Source organism: Anastrepha ludens, chromosome 5, assembly GCF_028408465.1.
Source record: "Anastrepha ludens isolate Willacy chromosome 5, idAnaLude1.1, whole genome shotgun sequence".
In the NCBI taxonomy this organism is placed as follows: Eukaryota; Metazoa; Arthropoda; class Insecta; order Diptera; family Tephritidae; genus Anastrepha; species Anastrepha ludens.
The window spans coordinates 68,296,074-68,316,970 of NC_071501.1; the positions used below are offsets into that span (position 1 = coordinate 68,296,074).

At 36.8% G+C, this 20,897-nt stretch overlaps 1 protein-coding gene across 6 annotated transcripts in view; it reads right to left on the minus strand.

The window, feature by feature from the left end:
- LOC128864934 (piezo-type mechanosensitive ion channel component) overlaps positions 1 to 20,897 on the minus strand; it is a 167,495-nt gene that overhangs the window by 67,169 nt on the left and 79,429 nt on the right. For 5 of the 6 annotated variants that reach the window (XM_054104710.1, XM_054104712.1, XM_054104711.1 and 2 more), the window contains exons 4-9: positions 18,572 to 18,842; positions 18,283 to 18,494; positions 12,965 to 13,091; positions 12,740 to 12,859; positions 12,512 to 12,674; positions 388 to 447 (exon numbers count right to left, since the gene is read on the minus strand). In XM_054104710.1, the coding sequence (XP_053960685.1) occupies positions 388 to 447; positions 12,512 to 12,674; positions 12,740 to 12,859; positions 12,965 to 13,091; positions 18,283 to 18,494; positions 18,572 to 18,842 (953 nt within the window). The remainder of the gene's footprint in view (positions 1 to 387; positions 448 to 12,511; positions 12,675 to 12,739; positions 12,860 to 12,964; positions 13,092 to 18,282; positions 18,495 to 18,571; positions 18,843 to 20,897) is intronic. The other variant, XM_054104709.1, reaches the window with a different exon arrangement.

The window sequence follows — 20,897 nt, forward strand, 5'->3', positions numbered from 1 at the left end:
ATAGAGAAAATAAAGCTAATTTTGCAAATAGTAAAAGCTTTTTCGTATAGAAAAACTGTCGAAAAACCTTAAACAATCTTCGAAAATCAGCTTTATTTCGTTAAACGCTAAAAACACTCCTCAAAGTGAAATTTTACTACATAAACAGAATGATCTATGATTATATTATGTATGCGTGGATGTATATCTACTAGGACACGTAGGTGTAATTAGGAACCGACTTTCTTTGCTAAGAATACTCCTTGAACAAGGATGACATGAATTTTAGACAAACAAGTTAAACACTTATATTAAATGCTGGAGTTAATTGGTTATAGAGATGAAGTTTTATAACAAATTTTAGATGGTTTATATTTTTTTATTTAACACACAGGTTAGTTTACGTACAGGTGTCGTCTCAGTCGGTTCGATAGTACTTTTTGGACGTTGGTCACGACGTAACGAAACCTAAAGTAAAAGTAGAAAAGCATAAACTTAAAATAAATGCAATTGAAAGCAATCAAAGTGTGCAGAAGAATTTTTGAAAGATTTTCAAAATTTCGAAAAAAAGTTTATATTGAAAAGGTGCTGGGAGTAAGTGGAAAGGGAAAGAAGTGGGTTGAGGATAAAGATAAGCCAATAAAAGTAAATATGTTTTTATCGTAAAATAAATATATCTTTCTTGTAAAATAAAAAGCCAACTACGCTGCAAAAGTTTAGTAAAACAGTGAAATAGTTAAAATGCAATTGATTGAGAATCTAAATTAAGAAAGTAAAAGCAGTTCATAAAATTAATTCAAAAAAATAGTATTTCATTATAATTATATAATTAATTGAATATAATAGTTTGGGGAAAAAGCGTTTTGGCGATGCTAGGACTACTAACATGCCGCTCAACTTCGATCATTTCTATAATTTTATCGACATTATCGACATTTTCCTTAGCATCAAAAATGCCTGAACGCAATCGACGAAACCAAAATTGCACGTAATTAGCTGTTACATTATCGGCACCGTAAACACCATTTACAATTTTAGCGGTCTGGCTTGCATTTACACTTTTACCACAGAAAAACTGTAAAATGTACCGAATTTTCTCTTTGTTGAATTCCATTCTTAACACCATGTAACTCACAACTGAATAGAACAAACAAAAAACAGCAGAATAATTTTTTTAGTGTTAAATGTCACCTTGACAACGAACATCAACTTTAATCTGTTTGGTCGATACTTTACGAGATATCGATCACTGCAGCCATCTTCCGAGAAAATAATGGATTTCTTTTTCCCCAAACTAATATACTCGTCTATATATGTATATATTGGGTGGTGTTTATGCCTATATTTAAATATTATATGTATACATATCGGGTGTTTGTTTAAGAGCTTGAGAACTTAAAATGACAGAAATATTGTTGAAATTAATTGTTTTTTTATTATAGGCTGGTAGATAAAATTCATGGCATCTATTTTTTGATATGATATCCGGCGCATGTCCGCCGCGGCTACGGGTACATGATCTATTCAATCAATCGAATTTTTGACAACTTTTATCAATAAATCTGGCCATATGGCATCTATGGTGACTTTAATATTGCAATAAATCGATTGTTAAGTGCGTTGAGTGCCTTGAGCCTTTCCCAGCATCTTATTCTATTTGTGGTGTGCGTTTAGATATTGTTCCACAAATGGGGGGACCTACAGTTTTATGGCGCCTCCGAACGGCAGATAGGTTTTTATGAGGACCTTTTTCATGGCAGAAATACACTCGGAGGTTTACCATCGCCACCATTTAATTCCAATTGAATTGAATTGGCCTATCAGCTTCTAATTGTATCTCTTCAAAGTAATGGGCAGACTCCTTAAGGCTACAGAGCACGTGCGGTCTTAGTTAGTTATTTAGTTTTTATTGGACCGATAGTTTTTTATGATAGAAATACTCTCAATGGTTCGTCATTATCCGTCGAGAGGTGAGTGTTATTAGAAAAAACCTTTCCTATCATTTGACTGCTTCATGCCTAGTTGCTGTGGATTTCGAGCCCACATAATCGGGCGGGTACGGCGGCTGCACGACTTACTCCCGAAAAATACAGCAATACCCGATATGCCTACCGCTGGGGTAGTTGGATTTAGCCAACATTGCATGAAACTATTGGGAATATTGACATAAGACATATGGATTACACCCTTGGCATATGGCAGCCCTTCTAAATGCGGTAGGTGCGTCTAACAATGTAAAGACGCACTTCCACTCCGCTATTGAAATCAGTTGACTATTCATTACATCGATATATCGACGAGCAGAAATGTTTACAATTACTTATAAATTGGTGAAATACTCTTATAGAAAACGGCTATGCGAGACATTGCACAGAGTGGGATCTTATCACCTCTGCTATGATGAAACCTCGTGCTGAATTTACTACTGGAATCTGATATTGTCCTTAGCTCGCACACTTCTGGACTGCTTAAGGATTTTTCAAGTCCAGACCCAGAAAATCGGGATGGCGGCATTATTGGTAGGCATTATGCAATTTGCTGCTGTGTGTTTTTTGTATAGTAAGACTGCGATCGGGCCTTTTAGGTCGATAACCACTCACTACAGCGGATCGCTAATACAACAGAATAGTTAACAGACATGTAGGGATTGTAAGGGAGAAGCCGATGGATCTCTGTGGCCTTCGAGCAAATGTTTTTAATAACTAAATCTGGCTAAATCAACTGATAAAAAAACTTACAACTCACAGCGGGCAAAGAAAGGGAAAACAAAGTATAGCCTACATAGGGTGGTCCAAGAACAAGTTCCTTCAAGGATTTTAAATTGTTTTGGCACCGATAGATTTTCCCCGCTGCATTTATTAGAGAAATCATGAGTACTATACGACACCTGCATGGAATGAAATTAATCGCTTTTCGCTTGAATAACTTAAGGAAATATTGTAAATACGGTTTTTTCAAAGCTAGTGTTGTGTTGTTGAGGCAGTTTGTATTTTGCATTTTTTTTTATCATTTTGTAAAGGAACTTGTATTTGTGCCACACTTTACTCAAACAGAGTATTACAGATATATAAATTATAGTATGAAAATAAAAGGTTGTGAGGAGAAAGTTCAGGTAGGAATATTATATTTTACATTTCAGCACTAAAATTTAACTTAAGATATTATTTTACATGTTTTTAATACATAATAAAAGTAATAACTAAAATATAATATATTACACACTCTTCATGAAATTTTTAAACGTTTTTCTGAGTAAAACTGGAATCGGTCATGGGTATTCACGAAATATACATATACACACGAAACATATATTACATATACATATACCTGAATACAGCCTTAGCTAAAAGTATTAGGCACCCCACTAAAATACGAGTCATTTTAAATGTAGGCAATATTTCAAATACAGCAACACCAAAATGTTCATTGCTTTTTGTAAATGTGTCATTAGTGTGTTTAACTTTTGATTACAATAATAAATTGCTTTGTGGGAAAAGCAAGGGTACATTTGGTGCGTAAAGTCTTAGAAGTTGCATTTTTAAAGGTGTACTTAAAATATTTTGGGATTTTCCAGTTTCGAGGAAATACCACAAATCTTATAAAATGATTTGTTTTTCCTTTCCTACAGGTATTTGGCAAGCCTGGTGTGACGATTGTTAAGCGAAGAATGACGAATGAACCTTTGCACCTTGTATGCAGCATGCCCCAGAGGATAATACCTTTTATTTGCACTGATTTATTAATAAAAGATCATCACTTCATATTGTAGAACGAAAAAATTCAGTAATTAAAGGGGTGCCTAATACTTTTAGCCACGGCTGTAGCTATAACTTCGGATCAGGCTTTTCTGCGTTCACATATATACACACGACAGTGAAATATGTAGATATACACCAGTGGGTAGAAAAATAGCAGCGCGATGTATTACAATGTCTTGACTATGTATTTACTGTTTCTATAATATTATAACTTTTTTATTTGTTTATAAAAATACAGTTTATACTACAACACAAACCATACCATTTAAAGTTGCAAGCTTTGTACAAAATTTAAAAAAAACTTAAGAAATGTTTATTAAAAATATAAAAATTTTAAACTTCTTAAGGGGTTATATACCTTGTGTTGGACTAAAAAATCGAACATTTTTTATGGCCTATTCTAAAAGTGCATCATCTTAAAAATATAAATTCATAAAATCATAAAGATCGGAGCACTAGAACGAAAGTTACAGACCGTGGAAGCGCGCGACCTTATCCATAAATGAAGTGCACGCACAACTTTAGACGCGACTATCTCGAAGTCGTGTTTTTTGAACATTACCGTCGTGGTGAATATTTATCAAAAACTATTTGACCGATTTGCATAAACTTTTTTTTTTATCATTCGAAGTTACAACCTCGTGAATCTGAACGGTTAACTTTTTATAAATATTTGCATAGTTCGCTGGAATTAATTTTTTTTTAATTTTTCAACCCCTCAAAAATCGTTTTTTTGGTGCAAAGTGGTTTCATAATTTTTATTAAATAAAAACATCAAAATGTATTCTTCGAGATATGATATATGCCTCATTTGAATAAAAGTTCTAAAACATGTTTAAAAAAAAATTATAACAATCGTCCATTTTTGCGGGCTCACAAGGTAATAGGTCTATTTATAAGTTCGTGCGGTTTTACAACAGATGGCGTAACTTGATTATTATTCCATCGATCCACATTTCCAAACATTCATTGGAGAGCTACTGTCGTAAGGCACAAACGTCAAAATAAGTTTTTTATTTGAAGCGTAAACAACAATATTTTTACCACACTTGAAAATGTCGAATTTCGTGCCAAATAATGTGTTTTTGCGGGGAATTCTTCTTCATTATTTTAATATGAAGAAAAAAGCAGCCGAAAGTCATCGTATCTTGGTGGAAGTTTATGGTGAGCATGCTCTATCTGAGCGAACGTGCCAGAAGTGGTTTGCACGCTTTAAAAGTGGTGATTTTGGTTTGGAAGACGAAGAACGCGAGGGTGCGCCGCCAAAGTTCATGGATACCGAATTGGAGGAATTGCTCGATCAAGATCCGGCTCAAACGCAAGAAGAGGTTGCAAAAACTTTGGGAGTTGATCAATCAACCATTTCCAAACGTTTAAAAGCCATGGGAATGATCCGAAAGGTAGGCCATTGGGTGCCGTATGAATTGAAGCCAAGAGACGTTGAACGCCGTTTTATGGCATGCGAACAACTGCTTCAACGGCACAAAAGAAAGGGTTTTTTGCATCGAATTGTGACTGGCGATGAAAAGTGGGTCCATTACGACAATCCAAAACGTCGGGCAACGTATGGATACCCTGGCCATGCTTCAACATCGACGTCGGCGCAGAATATTCATGGCCTGAAGGTTATGCTGTGTATCTGGTGGGACCAGCTGGGTGTTGTGTATTATGAGCTACTGAAACCGAATGAAACGATTACGGGGGATGTCTACCGACGACAATTGATGCGTTTGAGCCGAGCACTGCGAGAAAAACGGCCGCAATACGCCGATAGACACGACAAAGTTATTTTGCAACATGACAATGCTCGGCCACATGTTGCACAAGTGGTCAAAACATACTTAGAAACGCTCAAATGGGATGTCCTACCCCACCCGCTGTATAGTCCAGACCTTGCGCCATCCGATTACTATCTCTTCCGATCGATGCAACATGGCCTGGCTGACCAGCACTTCCGTAATTACGATGAAGTCAAAAAATGGATCGATTCGTGGATTGCGGCAAAACCGACCGAATTTTTCACAAAGGGAATCCGTGAATTGCCAGAAAGATGGGAAAAAGTAGTAGTAAGCGATGGACAATATTTTGAATATTAAATTTGTAACCATTTTACGTCAATAAAGTTTCAAATTTCGAAAAAAAACCGCACGAACTTATTCATAGTCCTATTATATATCCCCTTAATCAGTTTTATTTCTTATTCAATATCTTAAGTTTGAAGTGACTCAAAAATCGCGTTATTTCTTGAAAATATTTTTTGAGTTGTGTCTTTATAATTTTGTAGATATAAAAAATTTCGAGCATTCATTTTATAGAAGAACTTTCATAACGCCGTCAATAAAAACAAACAATTGTCAAAAATCAATTCGAGTGGTGAGGTGCTTTAATTGGCACAATATAAAAATTTTGATCTACTTTTTTCTGAGTTACTTTAAACTAACACGAATTTATATTAAAAATTAAATGGCTACACCACTGCAAACTTTTTGAAATTTTTATAAAATTTTTTTGAACTTTTTAAAACTTTGTGTAAAGTTTGCAACTTGGAATTGTATGGTTTTGTTGTAGTATGAACTATAATTTTATAAAAAAAAATATTAAAATTAAATAAATAATAAAAGCTTTGAACACAGGTGTAGGTGAACTAAAGCATAAAATTAATTTCGCAACGCCAACAGCGAAGTATGAATTCATACATTTTTTCGCATACCCAACACATTCGCTAAAATTTCATACATCGACGTGGCAAATTATGCCTTTAGATAAACGTATAAAAATATTTTTTTAAGCTGAATGAAACATCGATGTTTCCTAACCTCCGAAGTAAAAGGTTTACATGTATTCCGCTTTGTTTAGGCGATGAAATCATTCTCTATGCAAATGGTTTTGAAAAGGTTTCTAACTAAAAGTCTGGGCAATGAAATAAGTGTTGATATGCGGCCCAAGTCAGCAATGCCCATGATTTTAACAACATTTTCGACGATTGGTAGCCGTTCTAGTAGTTTTGTTGGTACAACTGTTTAGCTATTGAATTCGATACTGTATTGGGCCCATTAGTAGCACAAAGTTTTTTCCAGCCACTAAAATTTGTGTTTTTTTTTTACTTTTTAGTACGATTTTTTCATCAAATTTTATTTTTACCGGCCTTATTTTGGAAGACTGTAAGACACAGTCACAAAACTGAAGAAGAACTTTTTCGAATCCTAATGCCACCATTTCACCCATCGCCGTATAGTACAATATGCATATTTATAAGTAAGTAATCTAAACTAATGTATACATACATCGTGAGATATGGCTCCCTAAACATCTAGCGTAAAATAGTGAGAATTTTTTACTTTGTCAAACATTTCCAAATATATTTCAGAAAAATGTTGAAATATAAAATTGACATTTTAGAGTGTTTTTGCTAGTTTGTAAATTATAATTTTCCGATTTAGGTTTTATTCTTTTTATATAATTAGTTTATATTGTATTTTTTATTATAATTTAATATTTATGTGAAAACAGATATTTATGGGTAATGTCCTATATCCACCAACACCACAACTGTAGTTATATCAACCAGTGCAGTAATATCAAGCATTTCTATGGCAATTGGGTTATTGAAACAGCTGACAACATTTAGCTACCAGAGCTGTCTGTACTGTTATGTACACAGGGTCATCTGCAAGTTTAAAATTTTTGGTTTGGGTTTTTAGGATATCTTATATCCAAATAAGGGGAACATTTCCTTTGTTTGTCAAAGAAAATGTTAAAAATAAAGGAAAAGAAAGTTTCTATATGAAATTCGTAGCACACAAAACTTAGTTCGATGATCCCTCTTTAACATACTTATACAAGTAGACAGCGCCCTAATCACAATTCATTCGTATCCCTATGAATTCTCTCATGTCAAAACTTTCTACTTTCAGAACTTGCAGTCTGGGAATGTAATTTTATAGTCCAATAAATTTTAATAGGTATAATAAAGTGTGAGGTTGAAGTGATTGAGAAATATCGTTAATTAGGCTATAAATTTAGAGCTTCTCCCGCGTCGTTATTTGTGCGTGTTATTTAGTCGCAGTGGACGGGTGAACAGTGTGTGACGTTACAATATTCGACGTTAACGGGATGCCTTAAGTGAAGGTATTGGTTCGCTCATGAGTGCCAAGGTTCCAGGTAACAAGCCCACGACCGTGATCCAGCCAGACAAAGAGAACAATTGAAAATATTGAGCTCGTCGCTGCATAATAATCCGAGTCAGTCCGTGAGCAAGAGAACTATTGTGCTTGAAATATTGAGGAAGTATCTTAGACTCCACTATTTTAAAACTCAAATCGTGCAAGTGCCTAACGATTACAATTAGCGTGGAAATTTCTGCGAGGTGATGTTGGAGCGATTTGGTATGGCGAAAAGTAACATTTGGATTGACGAAGCCCATATTCGTTTAAATGCAAATGTGAATAACCAAAAAAAATAAATAAATGATTGCCGCGTATACTTCTGTTAGGTATTTGGTCGAGCTCTTCCTTCTGCTTGTTGTGCGTGTCTTGATTTTGTTCCACAAATGGAGAGACCTACAGGTTTAAGCCGACTCCGAACGGCAGACGGTTTTTTATGAGGAGCTTTTTCGTGGCATAAATCCAATCGGATTTTCTATTATTTGTTATTCATGCACGGATACTCGAACCTACGCACTCCCGAATGGTAGTCACGCAGCAAACCATTCGGCTACGGCGGCGGAATTTATTCGTCCATATATTAAAACATCAACAGCCACAATGTGACGGTTTGGAGTGCATTGTCAAGTAGTGGAGTAATTGAAGCATTTTTGTTTTTTAAACATCCAGGGCAAGCAATTTACGTGGGCGATGTCTCTTATTGGCGCATGCTGAACCATTATTTTTTTCCATAATGAGAGCCCAAAGGCAAAAAATATCTCTATAAGGCAAGATCGGGTCATTGATTTACAGTATTTGTGATAAAGCCGAACTTATCGTTGCGAGAAGTTGAAAAAATTAAGGAAAAGTGGTACTAATGCATCTAAAGACACGAGTGGAGGACGATTACGTGCAGAAGACCTCAAATCCGGAGCACTTTGAAAAAAAAAACCGCAGCTCTCATAGCTCTCTGTAGATAAATTCACAACGAAATTGGGCAAACGTAATATTCACGGTTCGTCCTGGTGTACAGCTGATAAACGACAACTTCAACGAAGTGTTAAACATCCTGTTAAGATTCGTGTTTGGGGCTGCTTCTCAGAAAAAGTTTTTGGCCGCAAGGCTGATAGAATACCAGGTTTGCTGTTTAGCTATGGTGAAAAAGAAAAGTGTGAGGGGAACTTTGGCTGCCACGTCACGTGGCGATTCAGCAGCCAAATTCTGCACGATAATTTTACACATATTCCACTCGTCCAATCAGACGTTGTTCAAGCGGCAACGAAGTGCCATTCGTTGATTTTTTCCGTAAATCACCAACACAATCTCAGTTTTTTTGTAAACACCCCTCAGGTGACGTCAGCCCATCAGCTGATTCTGTCAAATTCGGGCAGAGCCGAAGAACGATGTGCTAAAGAGTTCACCTTTGAAATATTTTCACCATAATTAGGCCGTTTATTTGTATTTATCACCAATTTGAATGCAGTTTTGATGAATAAAATTTACTCATCAGCTGCGAAGACATTTAGATGAACTAGCCAACGACCGCGAGCATAGAAGGCGAAGGTGTATAGAGTGGAAATAGCAAAATGGTATTGAAATGTTGGATTACCCTGCACAGTCGCCTGATGCCAAGACTGTTGAAAGTGGTTGGGCACTAGTGAAGCAAAATCTCATAGAAAAACAAATATGGACGGTCTAAAAAGTAATCAAAGTAAATTCGGCTGAATTGGAGTTTATTACTTCCACGACGTACGCAGAAATTAACAGAAAGTATGACTCGAAAGCTTTATGCGATCTTCAACAAAGATCCCGCAATAGACCATCACTTTGGTGTAAAAGTCGAGGACTTGAAGTAAATCCGGAAAAAACGGATCTGATACTATTTAGCAGGAAACATAAAACACCTGCTCTTAAACACATATTCCTAGGAGGGAAACCACTTAGAGTAACAGAAAAGGCGAAATATCTAGGACTTGTACTGGATAGGAAGCTAAATTGGGCGCTCACAGTCGCAGATAGAGTACGCAAATCTATGATGGCGTTGTACTCTTGCGGAAGGCTAATTGGAAAGAGATGGGGATTGGAACCCAGAATGATACACTGGCTGTACATAGCAGTGGTTAGGCTTATTCTTTACTATGGCATTGTAATATGGTGGAATGCCCTTGAGAAGGCGGTGAACATCAAAAAACTTGACAAGGTTCAGAGACTAGCATCTGTTCTCATAACTGGCGCGATGTCAACCACACCATCGAAAGCATTATATGCGACATTAAACTTCTTACCGGTAGATCCGCAGGTAAAATACATCGCGCGCAGCACGGCAATAAGGCTGAACACTCTAAGTAAGTGGTCAAATAAGAGCTACGGTCACGGAAAAATCCTGGTTGGCACTTCGGAGATTCCCGGATTGGTGGACTATGCACTCCCGCCCACACTTGCCATTACATCGTTCACGACCCTCCTACCCTCAAGGGAAGAGTGGGAACGGAACGATGTAAGACAGGGCGTGTCTATCCATGTATACACAGATGGCTCAAAGCTCGAGGGCAGGGTGGGCGGAGGTGTATATTCCGAGCATCTGGGGATCTCTTTCAGTTTTCGGCTCCCCGACTACTGTAGTGTCTTTCAGGCCGAACTGATGGCAATAACGAAAGCCGCGACACTGGTACAGTGTGATGCGATATCCGGAAATGACATCTACACTTTCACTGACAGCCAGGCGGCGATAAAATCCCTCACAAAGCAGTCGACAACCTTCAAGGTAGCCATGAAATGCCGCACATCTCTTAACGAGATGGCTGAGTAATTTCGCCTAAGGATAATATGGGTTCCTGGCCAGCGCGACATTGAGGGTAACTGTAGAGCCGATGAACTAACGAGACTCGGCACCAAGTTGACCGATGAGTGCATAGACAATAACATAGGCATTCCCTTACAAACATGTAAGCTACTTATCCTTGAAGGAATCGTAAGGAAAGCAAACGCAAGATGGCGCAATGAAGCCACCTGCAAAATCGCCCATCAACTGTGGCCGACTCTTAGTGCTAAATGCACAGAATCTTTGCTAAGCCAAAATAAACACAGTCTTAGCACACTGATTTCAGTCATAACGGGACATTGCCTAATAGGTAGGCACGCCCAAAGGATGGGTGTGTAAGCACACGACTTCTGCAGAAGTTGTCTTGATGATGAAGAGGAGGAGACAATCTTGCACCTTCTGTGCCATTGTCCTGCTCTATCCAGACGGAGATTTGCTATTCTAGGCAAACAATTTTTCAACGAATTGGAAGATTTCAGTTCCGCAGAAATAGGAGATCTTTTTTTTTTTAAAAGCGCACAATGGTGTTAGGAGAAATAGGGAAAGCTCCCCCACGCGGCATCACAATGGGCTATGAGCCTGAGTGTGTCCCCACAAGACAACCGCTTCAACCTAACCTAACCTAACCTATGACTCGAAAAAGTGAATTCATCAGAGCTAATGGTGGTGACTATAAAATTTATTGAATATATTATATTACGTATAATAAATATTATATTATAAGTTCATAAATGCAGTTTGTTAGAGTTGATTTGGTCAAATAGATTCGAATGTATAGCGGTCACGTTTCTATTAGACAGATTGTACGTGTACTTAAAATTAGATGCATATGTAGCCAGTGTCCCAACTTTGAATCACTTTTTGCTTTAAAATCCGAGCTACAAAATATTATACACAGCTGATGATCGCATTAAAAAAAGTAGATCTATAATTGGTCTCACTGCATGGTATACAGCCCTAAAATAGACAAGTACTTCCCAAGTCATCGTTTTAAATTTACATTGCATTTTTACACTCTGATATTAATAATAAAATTTATATGCATGACTGTGTGTGAATGTGTGTGTGTGTGTGTAAATTTGTTTTTTTGTTTTTTTTGCTTACAGTCAGGCGTTGTGCACGTGACCAACTATCCTTCTTACTACTACGCGATGAATGTGTCGTTACGCGCGAAATTTGTCGATTTAATTTACTACCATTTTCTAATTGGCCCTTGGTGGGTTTGGGCTTTGCAGTGACCTAAGCAAGTCAGATTACGCAGTGCACAAAATTACAAATTCATTTTAGAATTTAAAAGTCATATTAATAATACAAAAATATACGTAAGTAGATAGAATTAATTTTTAAATATACGAATAATAAAGTTTTGTAAGTGTTACGTTCGAATTGGATTTTTTCGGAGCAGCAGCAAGAGGATTGTATGTAGTTTGGACGCAAAAGCAGCATTAAAAGAAAGAAAAGTAAGAAATTCAAGTTAAAACTTTTTTAGTCAAATTAGTTCACATACGAATTTTTGTTTATCTGTAAGAAAAATATAAGACAAAACAATGCCAAATGCCTTTTTGATGGGGTATTATTTGTGTTATAAAGTATAGAGGATATTTTTTTGTTTACTATGAAAATGCGTTTATTGTTGTTTGTAGTGTGCATTCGTCGATTAGTTAATACACAATAACCACGAAATTGGTTAAAATGCAAACAGGACCCCCGAGAAGTATTAGGTAAGTATGCATGTAATTTTATATGCGTGTATCATCATATAATATGAATGATGATCATAGTTTGTTATTTTAATTTTATTTACTACTCACATGTGGATTGCTTAGGCACTTAGCGGTTAGCGCAAGTACAAAGTATGTTAACAGCATTAAAATAGGAAGAATAAAGGAGTCGAAGCTATATTTTAGGTTATAGCTCATGACGCGTATATCGCGATCGCAAGACGATAATACCAATGGCTCCAGGCCGATTAATCTGTAAAAAAAGTAGTTTAATTTAAGATGAATTAGATGAAATGTTTTTTTATAAATTTTTCTTACCTTGCAATTAAATTATCACTACTCAAATAGTGTTGGGCCCATGGCGTTTGATATGCGACGATACAAACCGAATGTAACGCGATCACCAGCATTAGGAAACGCAGCAGTACTGAGAATCCCCTAAGCATACGAATGTGTACATATGGAGAAGAAGACGATGTAATTTTATACTTTCAAGTGCTACTATATTTCATGAAATAAAGAAAACTCAAAAATTATACTCACCGTCGCAGCGAATTATAGGTGGCCCAGTACGAGCCACTCAACAGGAATATGAGAAAATAGAATCCAGCAGGTGCTGACGGCCGCAAAATGGATATAACAAATAGCATTGCTAGACAGAAGAGCGGTGCTAGAGAAAGAGAGAAAATAATGCTAAAACTATGCATATTGATGATAAAAATTAATCAGGAATTCTGAAAGGTAGGACGCCATTTTGAGAATGTCAATTTTTTGGGAAAATCGTAATTCTTTAATTGATCTCAAGCTTTTGAGAAATTTATAGTTCTCAGACTAATACCTATTATTATTATTATTAGAAGGCCATTACGCACTGCGACCAGAGCTGATCTATTGTGAAAGGCCTATTTTTGTAACCCTAGAGTTTTAGGCTTTTTAAAAATTTTAGGTCAATTTGGGTTTGTTGTTCCAAAGATTGCATGAAGATACTACGATACCACCAAGGTGATGAAGTCTCTGTCTGCCTAACGCAGGATATTCACAAATCACATGTTCTGAGCTTTCTATGTCCATTTCGCAAAAGCGGCAGACATTGGTCTCAGATAGACCAATTTTATTTAGATGATACCTCAGGCTGCAGTGACCTGTAAGATATCCTGTTAAAAGACGCAGATCTACTCTGTTTAGTGAGAGAAGTTTGTCAGATATTCCTTTGTTGGGACTTAGGAATAGTTTGGCTTGACGCTGACCGGCACAGTTTAGCCAGTGTGCAGCAAGTTTTCTTTCTTCCCATTTCCTAAGGAATTCATTAATGTGGCCTTTTGTGAGTCCACAGAAAGGCTCAGGACCAGTAAGTTGCATATTTCCTTCTTGTTTTGTAAGGTCATCAGCCATTTCATTTCCCTCATGTCCTTCATGTCCCGGAATCCAGCCTAGTGTTACTATGTTGAGGTTCCCTAACGTGTTGAGAAGGTTTAGGCAATCATTTACCAATTTAGAGGTGATAGTTGTTGGCAGAAGGGCTTTTAGAGCCGCTTGGCTATCTGAAAGTATGTAGATGTGAGTACCTCTCATTTTCCTGCTAAGGCATTCTCTCACACATATTTCGATGGCATGTATTTCTGCCTGGAATATTGTTGGGTAAAATCCCATCGGAATCGATTTTTTGAATTTAGGACCATTGATTCCTGCCCCTGTTCTACCATTTTCCAATTTGGACCCATCAGTAAACTATAGCTGGGAGCCAGGTTTGAAAGTGATAGAGTTAGTTCTACAGTCTGTTCGTTCATTAATTATAACTTGGAAGTTCCTGAAGAGTATTGGTTTGGGTGATAGTATATCATCCCTATGAAGAATGGGACTATGTAGGAAGTCTTCTACTTTTCACTTTCAAGTTCAGATATACCTTTTAATTTAATACCTAACATTTTTCTCCAGCTTATAATAAACATTTGAAAAAGTTAAGATACTCAAGTTGATATCTACCACGGTGGAGGGAATTAAGTAGGTGTGACCAACATCGGATCGTTAACTGGCTTTCAACGATTTTTATTTATTTATTTATGGTAAGTCTATGATTTCAACAACCTTACAGACTACATGCATATATATTCACTTAAATTGAAAGAATCAGCTGATTTGCTGACGTAACAGGGGATGCGACAGCGGTTTGTTTACATTAGAGGTCAGCAAAAATTGATATGCAAAAATTGATATTGCGTTGGTGCCACACAAAAAAATCGACGCAACCACTACTTATTTTACTTCGTTGCCCTCTGAATAACGACTGGTTAGACGAGTGTATGAATACGTTTCAAATACGAGGCACAATTCTGCCGCCGAACTCCCTATGGCGTGGCAGTCGACGTTACTCTCACAATTTTGCTTCGGATGGCCAAAACTTGTAATCTATCATCCTTGGAAATCTACCTGCCTACTGCCTACTGCCTACATCAAATAATAAAGTAATAACAACAAAGTCCTCTTCAAAACACAATGCGAATGCTATAAATATTGGCAAGTTGTAAATAAACAGCTGAAATCAAGGCGAATTCATTCAAGCTAATGGCACTAGAACACTTGATTTCGCAAATGAACTTTTGATTGCTTGCTTCTTTGCTCCTGCTTTGTTTGTTTGTTTGCATTCTAATGGAAAATTTCACTTTAAGATTCACTCAAAAAAAACTTGATGGAAATGTTGTTGTTGCCCAATGCTAACACCTTTATAGACCTTTGTCTAGGATGCTTTCGACATCGAAGGTTAACAGAATTCTCTCAGTCCCTGAAAATAATGCCAGTACTGAAAACGGAATATCATATTCCCGTTGATTTACTCAGGATTTTACTCTACAGAAAAATAATTTAAGATATTTTTTTCAACTAACTTCTAATGTTAAAACTCGCCTTATCATGGTGATACAAATATTTTTGTTCTCTCAAAAGTTCGGCAAACTAACGCGCAGACATATTTAGATATTAGTCAATGTGCGCTTTAAATTTTATATATTAGTTAAGTTCAAAATGTAGTGAAGAGATATTAGTAAGGCGATCAAATATCATTCCCTCTATACGGTTCTTCTCCACGCAGATAATGTTGATAAGCCTTCGAAATTAGAGAAGTACCTTAATTTTAAACTTAACCTCGAGTTTAAACTACTATTAAATGTTTATTTCTTTAGCAAAGGTCTATTGAGGCAAGGTCTGGCTGAAAACTTATAGTTCATAGATGACGAAGCTGTGAAACTGTTGTTCACGGCCCGTCGATAGTCCGCAGGTATTGCTGGGTCTCGCTTCTCAGCTCAAGTATATGCATGATTTCTGGAGTGATCCCTGCGGTACAATAGTGCACGGGAGGTTCCCTATACCACAGTGATCAACAAGTTTCCGGAATATATTCAGAAAATTCAAAATAAAAATTTATTGCTCAAAATTAATATAATCGCCTTTAAAGTACGTCCTCATAAACTGCAATGCACTTATGCCAACCTTGGATCCAGGTTTTGAAATATTTCTGGGATTCTCTTTTCGGTAGAGTCATCAGAGTCGTTTCCGATTTTTTCATTACTTTCTTTAGGTGTTTTTGACTCGATCAATATAAAAAAATTGCAGGGAGCCGTAGCAGGTGAGTTTCTATTGAATGTCATTCGTTTCGTTTTTGGTCAAAAATCCACGGATAAAGATGGCACTGTGTGACGGTGCGTAATCATGGTTCAAAATGCACGAGTCATTTTCTACATATCTCTTCTTTTTTGGCGAATTGCTTTAGGTAAATGTCTCATAACGTATTTGACTCAAAACTACGTGTTTTTTGTCTTGGTTCATTCGCTAATTCGCAGCTTTCCCATCACTCGCCTGATGTCTGAATTACGTGTCGTATTCCTACATCTAACCCATGTCTCGTCTGATGCGTGTGATGAATGTTGGGTCGGATTAAGCCTTTATCAACGCTTTCTCTTTTTTGCATGAAAATAAGTTCCTTTGGGATCTCAACGAATCCAAAAGCAATGCTCAAGCCTTCTGCCAGCTCTATAATGGTTGATTTGCGGTTATTGATTTATTATTTATTAATGTTTCCATCAGTTTTCGATGTCGACGATGTCGACTGCTACTACGTTTGGACTCACGATATCTTCTGAAGCATTCATGGCACTCGTGAACGGCTGTCTTTTTTAGAGTATCATCACCGAAACAGTTTCCGAATATTTCTAAGGTGGTTTTCACTCCATTGAATTCGTTTTTAATGCAAAATTTAATACAAACTCGTTCTTGCTATTCAAACCTATTTTTACAACTTTAAAAAATCGAAGACACGGTCAGATGTAGATTTACACAAGACGGCGTAATTTTTACAAATGTCCAGCAGTGGCGATACAATTTTGGTAGGAATGTTAATCACAGATGTGGAAAACTAATAAAGAAAAACAGAACTCAAATCAGTTGACGTAGCGCGACACCTGTCGGTTGCTCCGAGAACTCTTCCAAAGACTGCCGACTCTAAGTACGGCAATAATACGGGTTGTACCGTGGTGGACCCTGTTAATGTCGGCAGGGATTTGTGGAGCGCTAAGTACTCTTAAATATCGTCAAGCATTGACAAATTGAAAAGATTCAAAAGCTTAAGGATAAAAAAGGATGCATGCGTTGTTATCGCTATTGCAAGAAGTCTATGCGGAATTTCGGAGTTATACGAGGGGTGCCTTTTATATGTCGGGATTAGAGAACAAAGACAAATTTTAATCATCGAAAATCACTTTACTGTTTACCACTCTGAATGAGGTACCTCCAAAACATGCATTCTGAATGCTGCAACCGCTTCTTCAGGTGTCGAAAAACGTTGACCTCTCAGTTTGTTTTTTACGTACGGGAATAAAAAGAAGTCATTCGGTGCCAATTCAGGACTATACGGCGGATGTCCCATTAATTCGATGTTTTGGGTGCTCAAAAATGCAATTGTTTGAACCGATGTGTGAGAGCTCGCATTTTCTGGTGAAGAGTGATCCGTCTTTGGCGATTAGTTTTCTTAATTTCTTGGAAGACAGCTGGCAAACAAATGGTTGTGTACCACTCAGAATTTACTGTTCTGCGTTGTTCTAGTGGTACGGTTGCGACATGTGCAGTTTTTCCGAAACAACTTTTGTTGGATTTGGCTCATCTTGAAACACCCATACAGTCGACTGCTGTTTACTTTCGGGCTCATACGCGTAAATCCATGATTCATCACCTGTCACGATGTCATAGACGTGTTTCGAATCCCCCCGCGATAGTATTTTTTGAGCATTTCCTTCGACCAATCGACACGAGCCTTTTTTTGAGCGATTGACAAATTGTGTGGGATCCAACGCGAACAAATTTTTTTGACAGTCAAATATTTATGCAATATTGAATGTATGCTGGTCCCACTAATGCCTAAGATTGTCTCAATCTCAGGATAGGTCACATGACGATCTTGCAATATCAGTTCGCGCACAGCATCAATGGTTTTCGGAGCAACAACTGATTTTGGACGACCTTCACGAAATTCGTCTTGGAGTGAACTACGACCACGATTGAATTCACCATACCATCGATAAACACTGGTCCTTGATGGAGCTTCATCGCCAAAAAATGAATTAAGTTCATCCATGCAATGTTGCTGAGTTGTAAAAAAGTCGAAAGTTGCAAAAAATAATCGCACGAAAATGTTCACGATTTAATTCCATTTTTGGACCGAGATGAATCTTTTAAGTTACTGTAAACAACACAAATAGCGCTGGTATTTCAAAACGTTCTGCCAGATTGCAACACCAGGGTTGCCAAATCCCGAAATATAGAAGGCACCCCTCGTATATAGAAACTTATTGTACCCATACAAAATTCGCACTTACATATTCTTATTAATCCATCGAAGAAAGCTTCGTCATCGGGACCTATACTGTCATCCGTTGGTCGCATCGGAATTGGTATTGCTTCTCCAATTTCTAATTGCAAAGTTATCGGTGGTGGAGTTTGACTTAGTTTTTTTATAATTACAAACGAAGCCACCACGGTGATGAAAACCAACAAATCCGGCGAATGCCATTCGGCAGCAGCTATTGGACTAAATTAAAGAGAATAATATAAAATTAATAATCTACATTTTTTGTATTGTTTTTTTTTTCAAATTCTTTTACTTACTGTAGGTTTTGCAAATTAATGAAGCCGATGTGCCGCAACAACTGTTGCGTAAATGAACACATAGCGAAGATCGACTCGATCTTCATTGCAATTATTGTCACTTGAAGTACTATATGACATAACAGTAGTAGAGCACATAGTGCGATGAGTATGATGAAAAACGGACCTACGGAACTTTTAAAATTACGACTGTTGGCGATGGGGATAAAGGGCGTTATAAAAAACATTAACAGGTACACGAACGAGATACCGGCAGGTCGAAATAGTGCGGCTGAAAGTGAAGAAAAAAATATTCATGAGCTAATTAAATTCGATAATGTATAAGAGCGGTTCCATTGTACCCAAGTATTTTGTATCGTGATCTTAAATTTTTCTGCAAATTGATTTAACTAACCAAAATATTTGAAAAAGAGATCACTTTCAGGATTACTCAACGCTGAACATATTTATATAGAGTTTTTTAAAGTTATATTTTGTTTAGTCTTTTAGATTAAATATGGTTATTAAAATTAAAAAAAAAACATGGCATTTTTTTGTTCAACATTTTTGGGACATTTTTTTGTTTGTAATTCTTGAGAAGCTCGCCACCTCAGATTTGTTTCTTATTTCCTTTATTAATTGCTGATACTAGGTACGCCTGACAATTTCATAGCGGGATACCTAAAATGTTTGAGTTATAATTTATCTGCTTACCATTGTGCGCAACGACTCTTCGATCGATTTGAAAATGGACGTAATCGCTAGAGCAGTATTTTTCACTGATTCGCTGTACTTATATGAACATAACTCGAAAATGTATGGTAATCCCACAATAAAACTTTCAGGGATTACTGTGAATAATCTCAGCTTTCAATGAAAACAATAAAATTAAATAAAAAATTTGAGGGAATATTTTTCAAAAATGGAAGACCCAAAAGTTTTGAACCAAAAAAATTAAATGAAACAGACATAAAATTTGTTTAGCATATTTTATAAAAACGATAGAAAAGCAAAGATGTTTCACTAAAAAATGCCACAAAAAATGTTCAACAATGAATAAATCTCAATATTATAAAATTTTTTCAATTAATTTTTTATTGTACTCAAGACTACAAATAAACCAACCACCAATTAAAGATCATGTCCAAAATATTTAGATACCTTGACTTCGCCTATATTTACAAAGTAAGTACTCGTAATACAAAAGAATTAAAATAACAAAAGGAAATAACAAATCAGCACTAAAACACAAAAAGATGTTTAGAGGTGTGATTTTTAACAGACCGTTATTCGGCTCTGAGCGAATTTCACAGAATCAGCTGAATCGCTTGGGATGTGTTTAAAAACACTGAAATTGTGTTGGTGATAATGCCGTCTGAACAACGACTAATTGGACGAGTGTGTGAATACATGCGAAATGATCGTGCAGAATTCGGCTGCCGAATCCCCCAAGTGACGTGGCAGACGAATTTCCCCTGACAAATTTATTTTTCACCATAGTTAAGGAGAAAACTTTGTAAATCTACCATCCCTATACTACTACAGGTATCATTATTTTTATTCAACTTTTGCTCCTCCCCACCCCCCATTTTTATTTAAAAACTAGTTTGAATTAGAATGTGATAAGAACCTCTGATCCCCTACACTGTCTTGGCTCTTTTATTCGAAAATATGCGCATTTATGCTCTTTGAAATATAGAGAAATGACACCGTACTTTTTACATGCCTCGAAATTGACGCAGGTGCAGGAACATAGAATAAAACGAAAATTTCTGTTCTTCATTGGTGCAGTAACCGTCTAAGTGATTTTGACAGAGCTCACCCAAGTGTGCCGGTCTTGGTACCAATTTGAAGCATCAAAATAACCCAAGTTTTTCTCCGTTTAACCTTTCAGACGCAGAGGCTGCATTCGTATTCCCAATAAAATCGATGCTGCCACAGCATCTATACTCGCTGCCCAATGTCTATGCCTATGGCCCTGCAAAGCTCATACAAAGTATCACTTTGACTTCTTTAACATGAATTTTTCTCCCGAACACTTCAAGGGTCCCGTCATCGGATATTGTTATCGTCCTAGTTTCTGTGTCATACAATAGGACAGCGATATAACCCACTTATAAAGTGTAGTACTTGTTTTTTGTCGAGAGAAGAGTTAGCTGGTTAATTGCCTAGTCAGTCCAAATAAGCACTTGTTGATAAGAGAATTTTAACTCAAAAATTATTAGCGGCGTTAACGCTGGCTTTCAAGTAAAGGAAGTCTCATACTACTTTATAATAATAACTTTCAACTTAGCCATGGGTGTGAAACACGAAAGCGCTAATTGCTTACGTGAAGACATAAAATACT